Source organism: Haemaphysalis longicornis, unplaced genomic scaffold, assembly GCF_048455015.1.
Source record: "Haemaphysalis longicornis isolate Haplotype H1 unplaced genomic scaffold, Haemaphysalis longicornis Haplotype H1 scaffold_263, whole genome shotgun sequence".
In the NCBI taxonomy this organism is placed as follows: domain Eukaryota; kingdom Metazoa; phylum Arthropoda; class Arachnida; order Ixodida; family Ixodidae; genus Haemaphysalis; species Haemaphysalis longicornis.
The window spans coordinates 186445-205927 of NW_027526322.1; the positions used below are offsets into that span (position 1 = coordinate 186445).

The 19483-nt window shown below is 45.5% G+C and overlaps 1 protein-coding gene across 6 annotated transcripts; it reads right to left on the reverse strand.

Annotated features, from left to right (window-relative positions):
• Positions 1-829: 829 nt before the first annotated feature.
• Positions 830-19190, reverse strand: LOC144172890 (RILP-like protein homolog). 6 transcript variants are annotated; one of them, XR_013323126.1, is made up of 8 exons: positions 18748-19189; positions 17466-17610; positions 14964-15085; positions 12277-12483; positions 12021-12184; positions 10873-10989; positions 8919-9007; positions 830-5420 (listed from the first exon to the last, which is right to left on the reverse strand). XR_013323126.1 is itself a non-coding variant. In XM_077701479.1 (7 exons), exons 1-7 carry the CDS (start codon positions 19015-19017, stop codon positions 5381-5383), a joined length of 1140 nt encoding a protein of 379 aa, XP_077557605.1. In that variant the 5' UTR covers positions 19018-19190; the 3' UTR covers positions 830-5380. The 6 variants fall into 6 exon arrangements, 4 of the variants coding, with proteins under 4 accessions (XP_077557605.1, XP_077557603.1, XP_077557607.1 ...); XR_013323125.1 differs by having other exon boundaries at positions 10873-11022; XM_077701479.1 differs by lacking the exon at positions 8919-9007 and having other exon boundaries at positions 830-5495; positions 18748-19190.
• Between the last annotated feature and the right edge of the window lie 293 nt (positions 19191-19483).

Below are 19483 nucleotides of genomic sequence, written 5' to 3' on the forward strand. Positions count from 1 at the left end.
ATGACCTTTACTCCATCATTGTTGCTATAAGTGTGAGCTTCCTTCATTTTATTGGAAGTGATAACGATTGGACATCACCTTGGAGGGGCATACGCTATAACGTATCTTTCCCATTCGAACAAGTGTTGCCATGATTAGAACGAATACTGGAGTATTTTTCGTTTTGAGCAAGTGTTGCTACGATTATGGCGAACATTGGAGGTTCTTTCTTTTTTTTTTTTGCCAATCTCCCTAAGTGGGTATGCTTGGTTTGAGAACGTGCGCCGGGGACGCTGGGCGGTCATCGTGAGGCACGCACACACGAGCGCTCGGCATTTTCTCGGTTGTGTTAACTGCCGAACAGTCGCCGCGGGGCCTGCGCTCAAGTGGGCGCTCGGCAATTTCGTGGTACTTTTAACTGCGGACACGAAAATTACGATTTGCTAAACATTCGCTGTTAAAAAAGGGGGGCTGCAAGAATGATTCCAACATGAGTACTCCCGCCAACAAAACAGCTCCCTTCACTTTTATAGGTGCTACATCATCATCTGTTAATGGCCAAAATCTCTCAGCTTCACCAGATGTTCCCCACAAGTCGCCCATTGAGAAGGCGCAGACATGCGCTGAATGAGCTGGACGCCAGACAGACCACATGCACCAACACGTACAAACCTGGGGCACTTGAACTTCCCACTGCAAAGGGGTCAGTTGCTTCGCATGTAAATGAAGAATCTGCGACACATAAGTGAGGATTAAAACGGCTGATTTGTAACACTGTGTATGCATGGGGTTGCGATGTTTCTCCAAAACACTTTCGGAAATCGGGCGTAAACAAAAAGTGGCAAGGAAATGTAGATGTGACAATACCTTTATTGGAAACACAAAGTGCATATCAATACACGGGCTTTGATTAATGTGGCTTCTTTGCTCAATGCACAACAAAAGCAAACTATTTTTTTGCATCGTACAATTTTTCTATAGTTTGTAACTAGTCACATAAGAACGCAAGTGACAGTGCACTTGGGGTAGCCAGTGCCGAATTCCATTTCTCGAATACAATGCATTCAGCTTGAATAGCAGGCAAAGACGATATCCTCCACATTCAGCAGGTTAGGTTAAGGGTGTATACAAAATTTGCTGAAAGACTTGCACTCGAAGGTGTCTTGGTCTGTAGTCGGAGTGAAAAAGCTGCCGAAAGCGCAGATTCGCGAGTAGAAAGGTAAAAAAAAACTCGATACAAACATGTGCCTCTAACTGCTAACTAGTGCGGTAAGTGAAGACCCTCGTACATCTCTAGAACTGCAACATCTCGTTCCCAGTCGCAAAAGCTTACGTCTCTTGTATGTTGGCACGTGACAAATGCGTACGTCACACGTATATTGGCACGTGACAATTCTGGCAACGCCAGAAACATTCTATCAAACCCATTCTCTCAAGCCTAGCAACTTCCACTCAGTTTGGCAGTCACCGTTCACTTCTACATACATCTTACATACAAGTTATAGCAATTAGCAGAGGCATGGGCATCAACCTGCCGGCCACATCGTCAGCTGTATGAAGATACAAGAGGAAAAATATTGCTTTGATTGGTGTTTCACGCCCCCAAAGCTGTAAGTATACACACTAAGTGGAACTACTGATGGCCAGTGTGATGATTGTGCTTAAAGTGTCTTCGCACAGTTTGCGGTGTGACTGGCTGCAAGTTGCCTTGCACCTGAAGAATATGTGCAGTGCCCGCTTATCACCATCAAGGACTAGGCTCGCTATCTATTTTCCCATTACAGCATCTACAAAGGCAAATCAACAAGTCTCGTGGCGCTGTAGCAAAAGAGGGTGTTATCACATTCACTAGCCTAACAGAGGTATTTCTTTGGTGAGGACACTAGAGCAATACAACAGGGAGGATTTTCTACACTCAATTTCTCTATACATGCGAGGATAAGAAGCGTGAACGATTAGTCAAGAAAAAGCGAGATTATGTACAAACAAGCGCTTGCACTTGACGGCTGCCTCACAGCATTATATATACAATGTGGCCTCTGCTAATGGTGTCGTACATTGCAATGAATGTGCACATGATTTTTAAGCACAGGTGGCCAGACAAGTTGTCATAAACCAAGAAGCTGATTGATATGTTCCTAAAATTTGTGTTTTACGGCGACTGCATCGCGAAAAGAGCTCAATTTTTCTGCGGCTTACATAGCTATCTATAGATAGAGAACACAGGGGCAGGTTTGAGTGCAGAAGACGCGTTTGAACAGTCGACGCTTCCTCTTTTCTTAGTTCATTGTGCCCACACTTGTCCGTGAGAATGCGTAAAACTACAAACTACTACATCGTGGTGGACACGAGCAAACGGTGCCCATAAGCTAATTATAAGGCAGTAATGCAGCATGAACCTTCCAGAAGCAAAAGTGGACGTCGTGTGTCGACTGTGGGAGGAGATAGAAAGTGGAGGTAAATACTACAAAAGAATTAGAGGGGGCAATCGTTTACATACAATTCATTTTGGCCTTTTCAAAAAAGAAAAAAGAAAAAAAAAACAGTATGCCTGATTTAACTGAACATGAAAAAGCAGGCGAGTTTTTATAGCAGCAATGCCAATGTATACAGCCACAAACAGCAAAAACACGATGTCCTTGGTGCAACAGGACATACCTAGCACTCAAAACTTGCACAAAAGCATGAACACGTGGAATCAAGAGTTCACTCTGACTCAACCAAATATACACAGCTTCCACGCAGAGACCTGTACAAAACAAGTTCTCAATATTTTACATTTCTACACTGCAACATCTTGCAGACAGAGCGTGCTCTAAGCACTGGAGCCTCCAGATCTGCCCTTTTTGACAAAACACTCTTCTCCTTGCACCAGCCTGCACACTGCTTTCAAACCTGTCGCTAAACTGGCCAATGGAGCATTCACCAAAGTTGTTCAGACCCTGTTCGGAATAACCATGCAAGATTTCTGCTGAAACGACTGGACAGCAACGCTGTTAAAATACCAGTGAAAATGGTATTGCAAAATGAATGACAAATGCACTTTGAAATCCACTTTGACAGTACTTTACTTTATGAACATACTGACTGGAACACAGTCCAAACTAGTGAGAGATTGTTCTTTGTCTGCAATTTAGCATACTTAGTTAATTAGGAAGGACTACAATTTTATCGTCGCAGACAAATGGGTTGTCTGCTTTACGGTGGCTCTGCCATGCTGCTGAAATGGCTTAGGATCACTTGGCTTCGTCTTATTTGCATTAAAATTGTGAGTGATAATTTCTTACGACACCAGCTTACGATACCAAATTTCTTATGATGTGATAAGATACAAAATTTCTTATGATGTTAAAAATTTATTTTGTAGCCTTAGCAGGCAAATACCGCATGATTAGTTTGGTAAGAACTTTGGTAAACTTTGGTAAGAAAACAAGTCACAGTTGTTTTTTCCATGGCTGCCCTTGTATTGACAGCGGAGAGGGATTCTGCTCTGGATCATTTACAACCCCGTGGGGAACTAAGAACTCGAAGGGGCACAAAAATTTGTTTGAATTAATGAAAGCTATTCAAATATGTACACATAACTTTGCCAAGACCACAGCATCAGCTCAAATAAACTAGAAGTTCGAATTAAGCGAGTTCCTATTAATGAGGTTCAACTGTAATAGTTGTTTAACAAGTAAATAAAACTCAGCACAATTATTAGAGTATTAGTAGTCGATTTGACTTTTTTTTTCTAAGGTATCTGCGTTAGAGAGCCATGAGGCTTACACAAAGAAGTTGGCTTTGCCGTGACGCACATCCTGCTGACGAACAACACGAAAAATTCTGACTGATGTATTACAAACAGCTTGGCTGTAAAAACGAACTTGCAACACAAGAGCATTCGCAAAGGCCATGAATGGAGGATACTTGAAACAAGGATCAAGTCTCACCCTACAAAATGAGTACTCTAACACAACCGCTAGCGAGCTAAGCTGTATTATGTCACTCAGGATACAATGACAACATTTTTATCAGAAGTTTCCTCTACAAGACCTCAAAACATACACAGCACTATGGCTTCAGCGACATCTTTACCCACCTTTCAATGCACTAATAAACAACTGCCTTGTCAATTTTTCCAAGGCACGTTTGCTCACAGGATATTTAATTTCATGGATCTTTCACGAACAAAGTAGCGCAGGTCTGAAACCAGTGTGCAGGACCATGCAGCCAGAAAAAGGTGCCCGTAAAACAACTCAAAATCACCTTCTGCACTGTAAAACACGTTGAATAAATAAAACAACTTAAAAAGAATCAAAACAGGGTCAGGAGACGCAAATGACGACGAGTTTTTAAAAAGATGCAGGCGCTGAAAGAAACTGTGTGAACTACTCCCCTTCCAGAATGAAGCACCGACTCTCTATTTTTCATCTGTGCATTTTGTGGGTTAGTTCCTGTCTTGACATTGCCACACAGTGTCTATTGCTTGGCTACCTGCCCGTGATACAAAGCTACTGACAGCATATGGGATGTACACTACCATGAAACTCTGCTATGATAGTCAGTAGTTGTCAAACTGTCATAGAGCTACTATTACCAACTGCTGACTGTCCCCAAATTGCTGCCATAACACTAACGATAATTACACATTCTGAAGCTATCTATATTGGTTCCTGTAGGCTGTGATGAACATCAAGGAACGTTCCATGTAGTCGTGTCTCAGCCACAGTGAACACAGAAACAACCACACAGTTACTGAGGAATATTCTTTGAATCACTAAACAGCTGGAAAAAGAATAAAAATGCAGAGAAACAATAAAAACAATAAAACAACTCAAAATTACTTTTTTTTCACTATAAAACTTATAAAATAAATAAAAACGAAGGCCTGAAGCAGCTTTTGGAGCCTCGATCTAAAAGCTCACCCGTTCAAGGTAGACACTGCCTTTTATGTTCCTCTGGAACGCAGTCGAGGCTAGGAGCAAGTCAACTTTTTCTATAGAGACAGACTAAGGGAAGCGCGCAGGAACGTTAAAATGCTCCCACCCTTAGCAGCGTTCCTAAACTCCAGCAGTGAAGCAATACGACGGGTGCAAACCTCCTGCACTGTTTTAATTCAATTTCAAGACTCCCCGCCTAGACTCAGCACACTGACACAGGAAGCGCCCAGTGTGCCGCTGGTGTTTTGGCCAGTGGACACCCGCTGGTCACGGAATGTGTCACACACAAGCACTGCTCGGCAGCGCGAGGAGAGCAGCTTTGCGGCGTCACAGCAGGAGTCCAAAGTCCGGAGGGGAGAAGCAAGGGAAGGCTGTGGCAAATTCGAAGAAGGGCGCGATGTCGACAAACCACTCCGGTGGCGGGCCCTGGGCGAGCAGTCCCTTCAGAAGGCTGCACGCCAGGCCGCTCGGCGGTCTCATCCAGGCTTGACGCGGGGCCACAGGGCGCTGGGAAAACTGAAACGTTCGGGCAAGATCTCTGAGCGGGGATCCTCCCCGGGCACCTGCAGGTTGTGCATCACGTACTGGAACCTGGGGAGGGGCGCAGGCAGGCAGGAGGGTGCAGGCGGGGTGCAGGCAAGCAGTGCACAGGAACAGAGAGAGAGAGAGAAAGAAGAGGCAAAACCGTGAAGGATACAGTGATGCAATTGCCTACAAAGCTCAACTCTAAGGCTGGTGGATGGGAACCTGGCAGGCACAATGCCGCCTCAGGCAATAATGCCAAAGTTAGCCAGAAACTTTTTCCTCGAAGTCATGTCCCTTGAAACTCGTTTGATGTTCTAAGTTCCTTGGCAGCTATTGCATGCGCCTTTTTATTTGATAATATCGATAGCGTTTGATGATCTCTGCGTACTTTTGATTTTGTTTTTCTTTCGTTACTTGAAAGTGAATTGATGTCAGTTTTATGTCTGATGCATTCCCTCCCTGTAACGACCCTCAAATGAGGGTTGACACTATATGTTTAAATAAAATAAACTCATTTAGATGTCGGAGGCCTAAGGTTAGGGAAATTTACGCACAAGTATAGCTACACAGAAAGCATTCATACACCAGCTTAAACTGCACATGTGTATCATTTCTTTTGATTGTGCATTCAGTGCACAAACAGCTGGGTCAATAAGTTACAGTGGAACCTGTTCAAAGCAAATTGGGCCAATCACACAGTGTGCACTGTTGATAACTGCAGCTAGTAATCAGTTTGCAATTGATCAGCTTTAGAGGACCAAAGGAAACAATAAATTCCCTCTGTTTAAAAAAAAAAAGAGAGAAGAAGAAGCCTGGAGCTTATGCTAAAGAAACGAGCTAGCAGTTTCTTAGCTTCCAATGTACAATAAAAGCGCTAGATTTGTCTATATCTCCTAATTAGGAAGTTGTCATGTTAACACGGTCTGCAGCCTTGGTGATATTAATTAAATGTCACTAGACGTCACAGGTTAAAGTGCTTCTTGTTCCGAGCAGTGCTTGTTTGGATGAAGTTTGTGGTGTGAGTCACACTCGGACAACGCTCCACACATGGCTGCCATAGCCATGGCAGCAGCATATTTAGTTTACCAAGAGCAATGTTTACCAATCTGATGCACAGGAGCTCAAGGTAAAAAAAAAAGGTCCGAGACGTGTGGCTACCAAATTACATCAATACGGTGAAAAATGTGCAGACCATGGAGGAGAAGCCAGTCATACAAGCAGGCACACTCTGGCCATTGTGATAAGGCCACGATAAGATGGAGTCATGTTCCGAAAGAAGGTTTCGCACCAAATCTCGTGGCTCTCATAAACGCAGAAGCATCCAATTTCTGTTCGTGAGGCATCGTAATTTCTGCTTGCAACAGTAATTTTCTTAAGACTTCAATAAAAGAAACTCCTTCATCTTATCTGGCCACCCCCCTTGAAATGTGAAGCTGCCTGTCTTGTATACCTGCAGAAAGAAGCTTCATGCTTGTTCCTAGCTGGCAGAAGCTAAGATACCCGATTTCACGAGGTCGTGGTTACAAACAACTTCAATGCCATCCATCATCCTAGAACACATCTCCACCTTGCAAATTGCTGGCGTAACAAGCTCATGCACGTTAAACAGTCAACACAAGCATGCCACTGAGCAGCAGTTCCCACATGCTTTAGTTACACATGCACGCACAAACAAAAACACCACCACAAAATCAGGCCAAAAGAAAGGGGTGCCGTTTGTCTGACTTTCTAGTCTTCTTCGTTGCACTGCTAGGTTTTTACTGGGAGGGTTAGCAAGGACAAGGACAGTTCAACACAGGAGCAGCGAGTTCTGGTGGTGATGCTTACCTAAGCCTGCAGCAAAATTAGACGCCAGATTTAAGTGAATGTGGTACACCAAACACGATTCACGACAGTTGGGGTTGTGACCACTACAAATGTAAGGAATATGCAGCTTGACGTACCATTGCTTTAAAGTTGCCGAGTGCAAATAACTACCCTCTTTGCAAATTTTTTTTACGTTAGATAAATGTGCAGTGAGAAAGAGAGGGAGAAGTGGTTCAGGTGGCGAGGCCCTCTGTGCAGTGAAAGGGGTGAACCAGTCCAATCAACTTTGACACATGGGCAAAGGCGGCATGAAACTAAAGGCTAAGCTGTGGTTGGCATAGTTTAACCGGCTGGTTACACTTGACATATCCTTCGTTAAAAGTGCACAACCTTGCTTTACGACTTATTCGAAAAACATGGCAATTTTGTTTCAAGAGAAAACGTTGCTGCAATTTCGGATGAATTATATTTTCATAAGATTTTAAATTACATCCTGTTGCCCCATAATGTGAGGTGGCAAAGGCTCAGTGATGCACTTGGGGAGCAGCAAAATATGGGTGGTCAAACAAAGACTGGCTCTATGCTACCATGAACAAACTGGCAGTTGGGAACTGCTGATCAAACTCTGTAAAACTCTGTGAAAAGCATTTCACTGTGTAACAACCCTCCGCCACATGACGGGCCATGGGCTTCGTTCTTTCTTAGGCAATGAAACTGGCCAGATATGGACAACTTCACCTTGATTGAAACCTCGATTGATTGTGGGGCTTAACGCGGCGAAGCTACACCTCGGCTAAGAGGCGTACCGTAGTGGAGAGCTCTGGGTTGATTCTGACCACCTGGAGATCTTTAACGTGTGCCGAAATCTCGACACAGAAGCGTTTTCGCTTTTTGCCTTCATCAGAAAAGCAGCCACCGAGACCAAGACCGAACCCACGTCTTTGGGCTTAGCAGCACAACACCTTGCCACTCAGCCACCGTGACAGGTTACTGAAACCTCCTCCCCAGTGCCCTTCTGAAGGACTGGTTTTGGTCATGAGCCTTACAATTTCAAGAGCACACGTGCTGTCATGAGAGCCACTGAGAGAGGTGGCGCAGTGTACCCACCACTCCCAACTCGCATTGATTTCCCTTAGATTTGTGCACTGCAGTTGTTTTTTAATCGCCTTATCGCCGCAAAATGGCATTTTTGTTTAAAAGCACTACGGGTTCGAGCTGCAGACCCACAGAACTGTTTCAGTTTTCAGTTGCTTTTGTCGGCATCAGCCAACTGCACAAGTTGCACTTGTGTGTCGAACGTAGGAAGTAGTTGGTCAGTTACCACCCTATTCTTTGTCCTCCTCATTATATAAGTTCTTTGATGAAAGTTTTCCTTCAAACTGACAGGTCATTCTGACAAGGCAATCATTCAAATGAAGCAAGTTATAGGGGTGTCACTTTCATGGTTCCTTTAGGCACGAAATGACTGCGGGAAATTACAGTGGAGGCATATTATTGTCAGATGGTCAAGGGCAAAAGTCATATTACATCTCGAGCCGCTGATAATAATAAGATAGATAATGTAGCTCTAGCCCGATGCAGGCAAACGCATTGTGTTCAGGCACAGACAGAAGCACACCAAGGGGCGGTGGAGGAGTAGAGAGAGAGAGCACGAAGGATTCTGAGCCAAACAGCAATGCCTACCAGTTTTTGGGGCTGTGCTTCTCTGCCTTCCTTGAACGTCCGAGATACGGCAGCATACTCATCGGCTAACCTTATAAAAGACCCGGAACCTTTGCCACCAAACAAATGTCCAAATTAGAAACATGTCAATTTTGGGGGGGCGCAGGAAGTGCTAGCACAGTGCGAGGCAATCTAAAAAGACACATGCCTACATTTAAAGAAATCAGTGCAAGTGAAGTATTTAAAAATAGCGTTACCTTGGCAGGGGGAAATGTAATGGACATATGTACCAAAGAATAATCTAAGAGTTTTTTTAAAAGGGAAATAAGGACAGCGTGTGTACAACTTTGTTTCGTTCAAAATATTTGGTGTTTGACAGTACCCTTAGTGCTTGACTTGCTTTATTCACTGAGAAATTTATTCTATCAAGCCAAAATTTCGATTCTCCTGCTGCATCACTTGTTTCGCGACATCCACAATGATGTATTAGAAGCAGGTACCTAAAACGGAGAGCTAGTTGTTGGCTGAGGCTGCTGCTACAGTAAAACCTAGTTACAAGAGACATTGTTACAAGAGACACTTGGTTATAAGAGACAATTGAAGGACGACTGTTTGGTTAGTTTTCCTATGTTCACCATGTTAGCAACATCGCATACAAGAGACCTTGGTTACAAAAGACGTGTTTCATGGGTCCCTTGAGTGTCCTTTGTATGAGGTTTTGCTGTATCCCCAAAACACACTCATCGGTTACCTAGGTTACCGTCCGCCCTCCTAAATTGCACAGCGATACCGCACAATGGTCTGACCACTCCTTGTGCTTGCTTTACTTTTTACAAGACTTGTACCATATTTCTGTTACAGTTAGTAGTAATAATTTCATGACTCAACAAACAGGGTCATGTAAGTAGCAGTGCCACTTACAGCAGTTGGCCAGTATTGTGCTATACAAGTCCAACGTGACTGATGGCTGTCTTAAGCAGCATCGGAAATTGTAGTGCTGCATGCAGTGCTTATATGCTTACGAGTTAGTTCGTAACTTCCGTTGTTTACCCCACCATTCTTACTGCAGTAAAAAAGAATACTATACATTAAATTACAAGTGCAAATAGCTCATTCTACAACCTTATAATCTTAATTTAATTAGGGTTTGATTTTGTTGGCCTAGGACAATTTAAACAAGCAGCTCATAATGTTTCATAAGTGTTGTGCTAAAAAAAAAGCTGTGAATTCTCTGTTTTTCTTACTATGTAGCTTATATGAGTGAATTTTACAGTAAAAGTGGTGTCAGTGTTATTCTAACGAGGCAATCTTTCGAATGAACCAAACACTCATTTTGTCTTCACGGTCCCTTTAAAAAGAGAAGGGGTGGGGAGAGCAGTAAACTCTAAGCTATACAACAAAGACCAAATTTAACTGTTGGAAAATGTGTACCTCACATACACTAGAACAAACACCCTGCAAACAATTTTGACATTAAGGAAGATAATCATTCCCAACAGCCTACAGCTCAATCAGCTAATTTACATTTCTTTTCATTCAAGAATTGCCAAGTGCAGGTTAGTCCCCAATGAGTTCCACACGTTTGTCACAGAGGCCAGGAAAAGATGCAAGTCCAACCCATGCAATAACAAAATCCAGAGGTGAGCAGAAGCATTTGACAATTGCAAATGGTCCAGGCTTCTAGCACCAACACTGCACCATCATTATAAAGCAAACAATAAAAGCTCGCTACCACGATATAACTAAGCAAAACAACAACAAAAAAAAACACCCATGAGGCTTTGCTTTTTTCATGTCGCTGTTTTAGGCAAAAAGACACTTGTACTCATGAGTATAGGACACACTCTCCTCCTGCACCTCCACAGGCTCATAAGCAGTTTGCAGGTCAGGAGGTTCTGAACCGTCGAGCTGGAGAGAGTCTCCAAGAACAACAGCGGACTATCCCTGCGTCACACCAAGAGAGGGGTGCACTCACAATTTCCGGATGCCCGAGGCCCTTCCGAGAGAAAAAAGCTTCTCCTCAGGCTCCTGGTTGATGGGTCCCTGGACGGGCAGGTCTTCGTCCTTCACTGGCGTCGGCGGTTCGGCCGGCCTGGTCAGAAGCGAGGTTGCCTCATGAGCCCACCTTGCACGGAGGACAAGGACCGCCCATCAGTGCCTGCCCCGCACCACAACCACCACCACCACCACCACCACCATTCCAAACCCTGGCTAGAAGACGACGGCCATGCGTCTAGCACACAACGTTAATCCCAAGGAGCACCCGCTTATCCCACCTACATAGCAAGACACAGGGGTAAATCGCTTCCTTTCATGTTAATCAGGTTGCCTGGCCCCTGTATGCGTGAATAAAGGCATGGTGCATTTATCCCACAAGTTGTGAGTCACTACACAAAAAAGCAGAGGAAGAGTTGCATCATGCATTGCGATTCCAGGGACAGTGGGGTGAAAAATAAGGGACGAATTTAATTTCTTCATTAATCTGAGCCCCGAACCTTATTCCCACATCCTTACCCCCCTCTCTCTGCCTTAATGTTGCCTCACCAGTGGTAAATTCAGGAGACGGGGGAGTGACCCAAGCACTCCAGAAAGTGGCACTTTCAAGCCTACAGTAATGTCACATTTACCGCCAAAGTCCCAAAGTAACAGAGCGTTGTATGTGGCTGTATGCCATAGTGTTTGCCTTTCATTTGATCTTTGCGTATTGCACTGTACATAGAATGCTCCTGCAAAGCCAGAAGTGGGGCACCAGCACTGCTCCATTCACCCAAACTACCACGTGTAGTGAAACAATGAAAGCGCTTTTTCCCCTAAAACAATACACGAATTACATATTTGGGAGTGCATTACACAGGGAAAGTCCCTGCGCCCATTTGTTCCCCCACCACCACATCAACCTTGCACTCACACTATTTCTACTGAATACAATTGCAGAGAGACTGCGACCAGTTCTTGGCTATGAGCTTCCCCTCCCCAGACAACCCAATCGGGCAAACACGTCAGAAGAAGAAAGAAGCATCACTATATCACGAGTTTCACTCAGCGGTTTGATTAGAAACACATTCGGTGCTATCTGATCCTAGGCGTGAGCATTGCGAGGTTGCCAAGCGAGTAGCCACCTACTTTGGTCTGTACAGTGCCAGCTCGTCTTCGAGATCACTAACGCGTGCCTTGAGCTCGTTCCTCTCGAACAGGATGTGCTTCAGCTCGTCCAGCGTGAAGCGTGGCCGGTTGGGGTCGTCCAGGTCGATCACCAGCTTCCCCTTCATCTCCGCACAGGAGGCGTCCTGTGAACGTCAAACGAGGTCACCGCACCAGCCACCGTGGCAGCCCTCTTGGCAGCCCGACGGCAAAGAAGGGGTGCACCCCTCATACATACCTGAGCGTGCAGCAGCAGGTCGTCGTGGTCCCGGACGGCCGTGCCCAAGCGCTCCTGCAGCGCCTGCAGCTGAGCCTGCTGGTCCTGCAGCAGAGCCTGCAGGTCTCCCCGCTCGTCGCACAGCTGCCGCATCTGCTGCTGCAGCCGCCGGTTTCGCCGGCCCTGCTCCTGGCTCGCCTTCTGGCTCGCTTCCAGCTGCTGCTGCAGCTGTGACGCACACATTGGCGAGAATTGACATGCTTCCCTCCACAGAAACGTGCCACCAAAACAATCAAATAATCTACTCGTGCAACATCGTCTACACAGGCACCCATGTGAGGTGCCAATAAGCTGGCCAGCGTTGAAGATGCCTTACACGCGGCCTTTCCTTTTATTACCTGGCTCAACACAAACAATTATCTGCCTGTCCACACGTCATGAAGCATCAACTTTATGGACATGGAAGCAGAATAATGAACACGGTCGCTGCCATAAACGATTGTGGGAGGCAGTGGGAGTGGCAGATGAGTAGATGGCAGAATTGAAGGAGACGTCACATTTGACAAGACCGACAACATGACATACATCCTGGTTTTATTTGAAAGAACTAGCATTTGATTATTCACTCAAGTTGATTTCAGCTATGCAGAACCAACTAGCCCCTACAGATTCCCTGTTAACGTTGATTTTAGCAACATCAGAGAAAACCAGCCACAAATATTTGAAAACATTCGAATGCCCGTTACATGTCCCCAGTGACATCATTGGGGAGGTACCAAAAGCAGAGTAGTCAGTGCATTAACTACATGTTGGCAGTAAAGTGGTGTACTCGGATGAAATCGTAATGATACAACCATTTGTATTGGCAGTAGCCTTTGCCAGTGGCCGCCAATCACACAGGCTAGTCCCTACAGTGGCACTCAAATGGGGGTCCATGGACCCCAGGGGTTCCTCGAAGACATTTCTGGGGTTGGCGAAGCCCTCGGACTCCAATAAAGAAGTCCAGTTTGGCCGTGCTTGTGGACAAAACCCGCACAAGATCGCTTTGGTTTTCTCTATTTCCCCTTCCCCATATCTTCTGGAACTATGCGTGTCCTGTGCCCTGCAGCAAAATTGTATCGCGCGCATCACAATTTTTAACTTTCACCAGTGGCTTGTGTACTTAAAAATAAAACACTGAATTTGGCCGCTGGTATACGCGACTCTGTGACTGTGCCACGTATCGACCTGCTGCCCAAAATTAAATGATGTGGCACTTCTGCTGCGCACAGCAGCAATAATAGTTCCTTGTTTCGCGCTCCAGTTGTGCTTCCCCCTCGCAAAAGAGGTCCCCTTCCCTTCTACCAGTCCACCAAGGGTCCCCGACACGTCCATGGCTGAGAACCACTGCCCTATGACATCACAGGGGCAGTGTAAGAAAGTTCGCAGGGATTCACCTCTCATTCATACGCTTTTCCCGTTATCAGTCTCGACTGCTGAAGTTTGCTAAAACTTGTATGACCATTATTATGACGTGGCAATGTTGTAAATAAACCAAACTCACTTTTTCTTTTCGTTGTCCTTTTAAGGGGACCGGGATCATACTTGCATGAGGCACACCGACGTGCCAACACTCCTTACCCAAAGAGGCCCAATTTTGCACATGCACTAGCATATACGTTACCACAGCCCACTTTAAATGCACACACACTCAGCATATGCTACACTCTAACCTACTCCTTCAGAAGAGCAATTAACCTTAAATTTTTGCTGATTTGCTGATGCGTCGTTTATTGCATCATCATGCGAAACTGCAGTTACACAGAGTCATGGCATGCAGGTTGATTGGCAAGGCACTACTTCAATAACAGGAAGCATGGCAGCAAAACACATTTGTGCAAGGAAGGGTAAGAACTACTTGTGGTCATTGGCAATTCATGCAATCTAGCCATGTGGCAATGTTTTGTTATGGCCGGAGAGCCAATCACACTTTAGAAGCATCGTTTACTTCATTTTACAGACTTTCCTTTTCTTTAATGTTTGTGCAGTTGGGAGCCAGCGACGATAAGAATGGTGACCAGAGGCAGAAGACGAGGGTTATGCTGACTTAGTGATAGCAAGATGATCACCCCGTCTTCGCAAAAAACAGCACCACTTGGGCTGCATAAAAAACCGTTCTCAACTCAGCCTTTTTCCCCCAACGAAATTGACGCGAGCATCAAAATCCTTGCCTTTCAGGCTGTTTTGAAGCAGTTTGGTGCAATTGTCGAATTTTTATGTTTTTAGAGCAGCCTGATGCGCGAAAACAGAGTTGTATCAAAACTGTGCAACATGCAAAGCTTTCTCATCCCTGTGTAATCTAAACGTTGCGCAGGTTAGGTTTATTTCCTCTGCTCAAAGTGCACTGCAGAGTTCCTTTATGGGCATCACGACTTTTTCATGTGTCTTAAGGTTTGTTTAAGAAATGGTAAGTTTAATTTTGTCCTTATAAATGCAAATTTATTTGCAACAGAAGCACCATTACCCATCAAACAAAATTGCGGTGAGGTATAAATTTCCCAGCGCTTTTAACAAAGCAGAGTTGCATGTTGTCTCAAAGTTTCCTTCAGGACACATCTCGCTTAACCTAGTTCTTTCAGCCAGTGCCAATGCCACACATTCTCCACTACCAAAAGTCAGCTCGTTACGACAAGCTGTGCATACAGGAAGATGGTGTGCCCCACACTGACCGACTCGATGTCTGCTGCCCTGGTGGCCATCTCCCGCTCGCACTGGCTCAGCTGGGCCGACTGCTTGTCAAAGGCATCCCGGAGTCGCTCAAGCACAACGATGTCATCGTCCAGCATCACGCCTGCACGGTGTTCACCAAAGGAGGAGGATGAGGAGGGAGCGCACTGGGCTGGGATGTATAACCACACACTGCCAACTAAAGCACGTTCCTACCGTGCCAAAGGCACAGAGCACTGACACTGACAGCAATGCCACCTAGTGACATCTTTCAACAGCACTACAAACTCAGCGACCCAGCAGACGGCACACAGTACCGAGCCGCCACATGGCCCAGAGATTGCAGTGCCGAGTAAAATGAAAACACGCGACACAGTCTTCACTGAACGTTGGAACAATCCTATGGAAGCCAGCTGCATGCCCAAAAAGCTGTTCACGGAAGTCAGATTACCACTCCGACCCAAGAGCCGCCCCGACATGGCTCGGAATAGATTGAGAAGCAAGACAAGCGATTCAGCAAAAAGAAAAAAGAAATTAAGTGTGACAAACGAGCTATAAACTGATATTTCACCATCCTGTGGCACTGACCAGCACTTGCCCCGCATCAAAGAGGACTGGGAGCTCTTACGTTACTTTAGATGTTCTCATTATCATGGCCCTCTCGAGGTTACTCAGGCAATCGGCTCGGCTCGTTGGCACGAAATACATCCGCCGTGAATATTAATGATAACTGTTCAAGCTCTGGACAGTTTATTCTCTCTCCCTCTTTGCTTTCTCACTTGCACAGGTTTACATTCGTGTATATATATATACAAGAAAAGAAAACTTTGAACAAGGTAAAAGCACGATTGTTGCCAACGTTTCAGCAAAGAGACTAAAGCAAGTCTCTCTGCTGAAACGTAGGCAACAATTGTGCTTTTACCTTGTTCAAAGTTTTCTTTTCTCTTGTGTTCTCTACCATCTTCAAAAGTTGAACTGCTCCCTATATATATATATATATATATATATATATATATATATATATATATATATATATATATATATATATATATATATATATATATATATATATATATATATATATATATATATATATATGTGTGTGAAGGCATATGTGTTGAATGAGTAGAGCAAATGTAGTAAACAGTCATAAATGCCAAAAATGGCACATGACGAGTCCTTTGCCCTTTACTATTTTTATTGTTTGGTTAAACCAGATAATCAGATACAAGATAAGGCTTATTAAAAATAAAAAAGTTTTCTTGGGGGGGGGGGGTATGGCTTACAGACGGGAAGTTGTGGGTCCAGAAAATTGGCGTTGTTAGTGAAACAGGAAACAAAAACAACAACAAAAAACTTCACCCCTTTTACTCCATGCTGGTGACAAGCAAAAGCTCCTTGGAGGCTCTGAGTCACACCAAACAGGCAGGGAGTGTGCCATAAAAGTGCACATCTGCATCAACAGCAAACAGCCCTATCAGCATTCAGAAAGATAAAAGCCATAGCTTGTTATCAAGCCTCTATATCTGGCTAGGGAGGACATTTTTACAGCAGTGCAATTAAGATTATGCTGTCTGGTGGGGGATTGAGGGGGTGAATGTACAGGGCACCACTGGTTAAAAATACAAAGTTTCGGGACTTCGGCTTTTCCTTGAAGGAGCAGGCAAATGTACATTTCCAAAAATCTTAATATGTAAGCAAGCAACAAAAAAGCTACAAACTTTTAATGCTTTCCACACGAAAAATTATAGTTATATACTACTAGTTGTTTAACTTCCCCTTCCACAAAAAATTTTCAATGAAAGGTCTCTCAAAACCGCCATGCCCAATATCGTGGTGATGAACTCATTCAGCAAAACAAACTCAGAAGTGCACACATCAAAATGGGCCCAGCTGTTTGCGAACGTTCATCTAGAACAGAAGCTGATTGAAACCTTTTTGCTTTCCTAGCATATGTAAATTCACCTGGCTGGCAATTTGCACGACGAGCCGGAACTGTAAACGATCCAATTGCCCACTCCTTACAAAAAAGAAACTAGCTGCTGGGCCTCCTGACAATCACAGGCAGCCCTTAGTATGGTTGTATTCAGGTGCAAATTTGAGTACTTGCAACTGCTGTGGAGGGAGAGGGTGGAGTGGAAGAGCTCCTCCTCATTCCCCTCTCTGCACCTCCTATCAGATCGAAGTTGTTGAGGAAAGGCAGAGGAAGCAAGCTACACCATGTAGCAGGTTGCGACGTAGGAAATATGGAGGGCCAAAAAACTACAGATTGCTTTAAAAAGTATCGTCCTCCATCTGATTCGATGTGCCCAAGGGCATTGTACAGTGAGGTCAGTTGCAGGTATTTTTTTAAACTGAGAAATATCGTTGCAAAGAAGTTGAGAGCAAATGCCGCCCTTGAGAGCAAATGCCGCCCTTCTCGAACTTGGTTCTTCGTGCTAAAAAAATCGAGCTGCATTGAAAGCGGGGCCTGCGTTGCCAAATTATCCGAGGTGGCCGCTCACTGTGTGGTTCGCCATGCTGGGAACGGTGGCTCTCTTTCTCCTTGAGCGAGCTGCTCAGCTTGGAGTTTTCCTCCTGCAGCCGAGCGACAAGGCTGCCCAGGTCCTTCATCTCCTGCCGCCAGACGTCCTCGTACTGCTCCATCTCCTGCACCCAGGGACAACGCGCGCACGGGTCAACAAAGGACGGCAAGTTGGCACGAGGAAACGGAGTGTGTGTCGCCATTGCTGGCGTCCCCATTGTTCCCCACAAAAGGGGGGGGGGGTCGCCTTGAACGTGGAGGTGCTGCACTTGTCTTGTGCCTGGCACCTGTGTCATAACGCCACTGAACCAAGGTGCCTAGGGTGCTGACAACTTATGATGCACTCGTTGGAAAGCTCACTCGGTGCATGTGACATCATAACTGCTACTGAAACTAAGTTGTCTAGAATACCCGCAACTGCATCTACTTTCACGGCCGCTGTGGTGCTATCAGGGTTTTATGGCATCTGATGACAGGTTGGCCCATCTAGTGTGTGACCTCTCCAGGAGAACATGCTATTTATAAAGTCACTAGAAGCAGCTTACGCTCTTATGCGCTAGCGCAGCCACCTTCGGGTTGTTCAATGCAGAATTGAGGCGCTGTGCAGTCAGCGTTGCACAATCTCTCAAGGAGCAAAGGAACTTGAGATGCACTGCGTATCATATGCTGCCATTCTCCGCAACCTGAGAATGACGAGTGGGTCGCCGATAAGCTCAGAGCGCGTGCACCGATAGAATGAGGTGGGGGAAGCCGCCGATAACTGCGAAACAATGCGCCCATTACTTTGCCGGCTTATTCACAAAGCCCTGACGTCCCCGCCCACAAATTCCCCCTGCCGAGCGAGGTTAATTCCACGCTGAGCAAAGTAAGCCAAGGGGAAATATTACGAGCTGGAAGCTCTCTGAGATGAGAAACTGCCGTCTAAGCTCCCTCGGCGACTGCAATGACTGACGACACCGCAACTATGCCGCTTTCCTCTCAATGAGTCACGCAGGAAAGAGCGCACAACAGCGGGTACGCTGAGCGTGAGCGGCCTTGGACACAATAACAACTGATCCTTATGCGCCTAAGATCCAGCCCAACAGCACCGCAACAGCGATCTGTCAGAGCAGCTCCGTAAAAGTGCCAAACTGGCCCCTAACGCAACCAAGCCGCGTCAATACGGCAAACTCCCGAAGTCGCCTGATCTGTGACGCATTTCCCTGCCAGCACCTACGGGAAAGTGGCGCTACCAGAAACTAACAAGCAAGAACGGCACCGACCTTTTCAAGCCTGTTCCTTGACTCGGCCTTCTCGAATTTGTCGTGTTCGAGCTGGTAGATTTGAGCCTTGAGCTCGGCGATCTCCTCCCGGGCGTTGTCATTCTTGAAGGCGTACGCTTCAAGGTATTCGAGCACGCAGATCACTTTGGTCATAAGCTTCTTCACTGCCTCAACACCGTGGTTGTCAATGATGATTTCGAACTCCTTGCCGATCTCCTCGGCCAGGCTGTACACGTCGTCGACGCTTAGCGCTTCCGAAGGACTTCCCATTACGCCGCAATTTTTTCCCCTGTCGCGTTAGGTCTGGGCGCAGCTGTAGTAAAAAGCTAACGAACGCTTGTAGAAGGCATCCAACAGCCCAGCGCGGCTAGACCGACATAAACGGCCATACTTTCCGTGAGCGAAAGCGTGGCGAGGGCATAGGTGAGGGAGCTTTGAGGGAGGTGAGAAAAAACACAAAACTAAAATGACAAAAACAATTTAAACGCGTTTGTGCTGCCATCTATATTATTTGTTATTCTGACCTGACCAACGCCGCCTGTATCTGACCTTAAATCAAAATTGATGTTTGTTAAAAAATTACGTTATTTTAAAAATATTTTAGGGTTTAGTTACGAAAGTATATTAAGTTGGGTAATTGTCGCGTTTTGCCCCTCTGTAGCAGACGACTCCAAACGCCGTGCTGTGCGGTCGCGTTACTTGCCGCACTGCCATAAGCAAAAGATATTTCTAAACT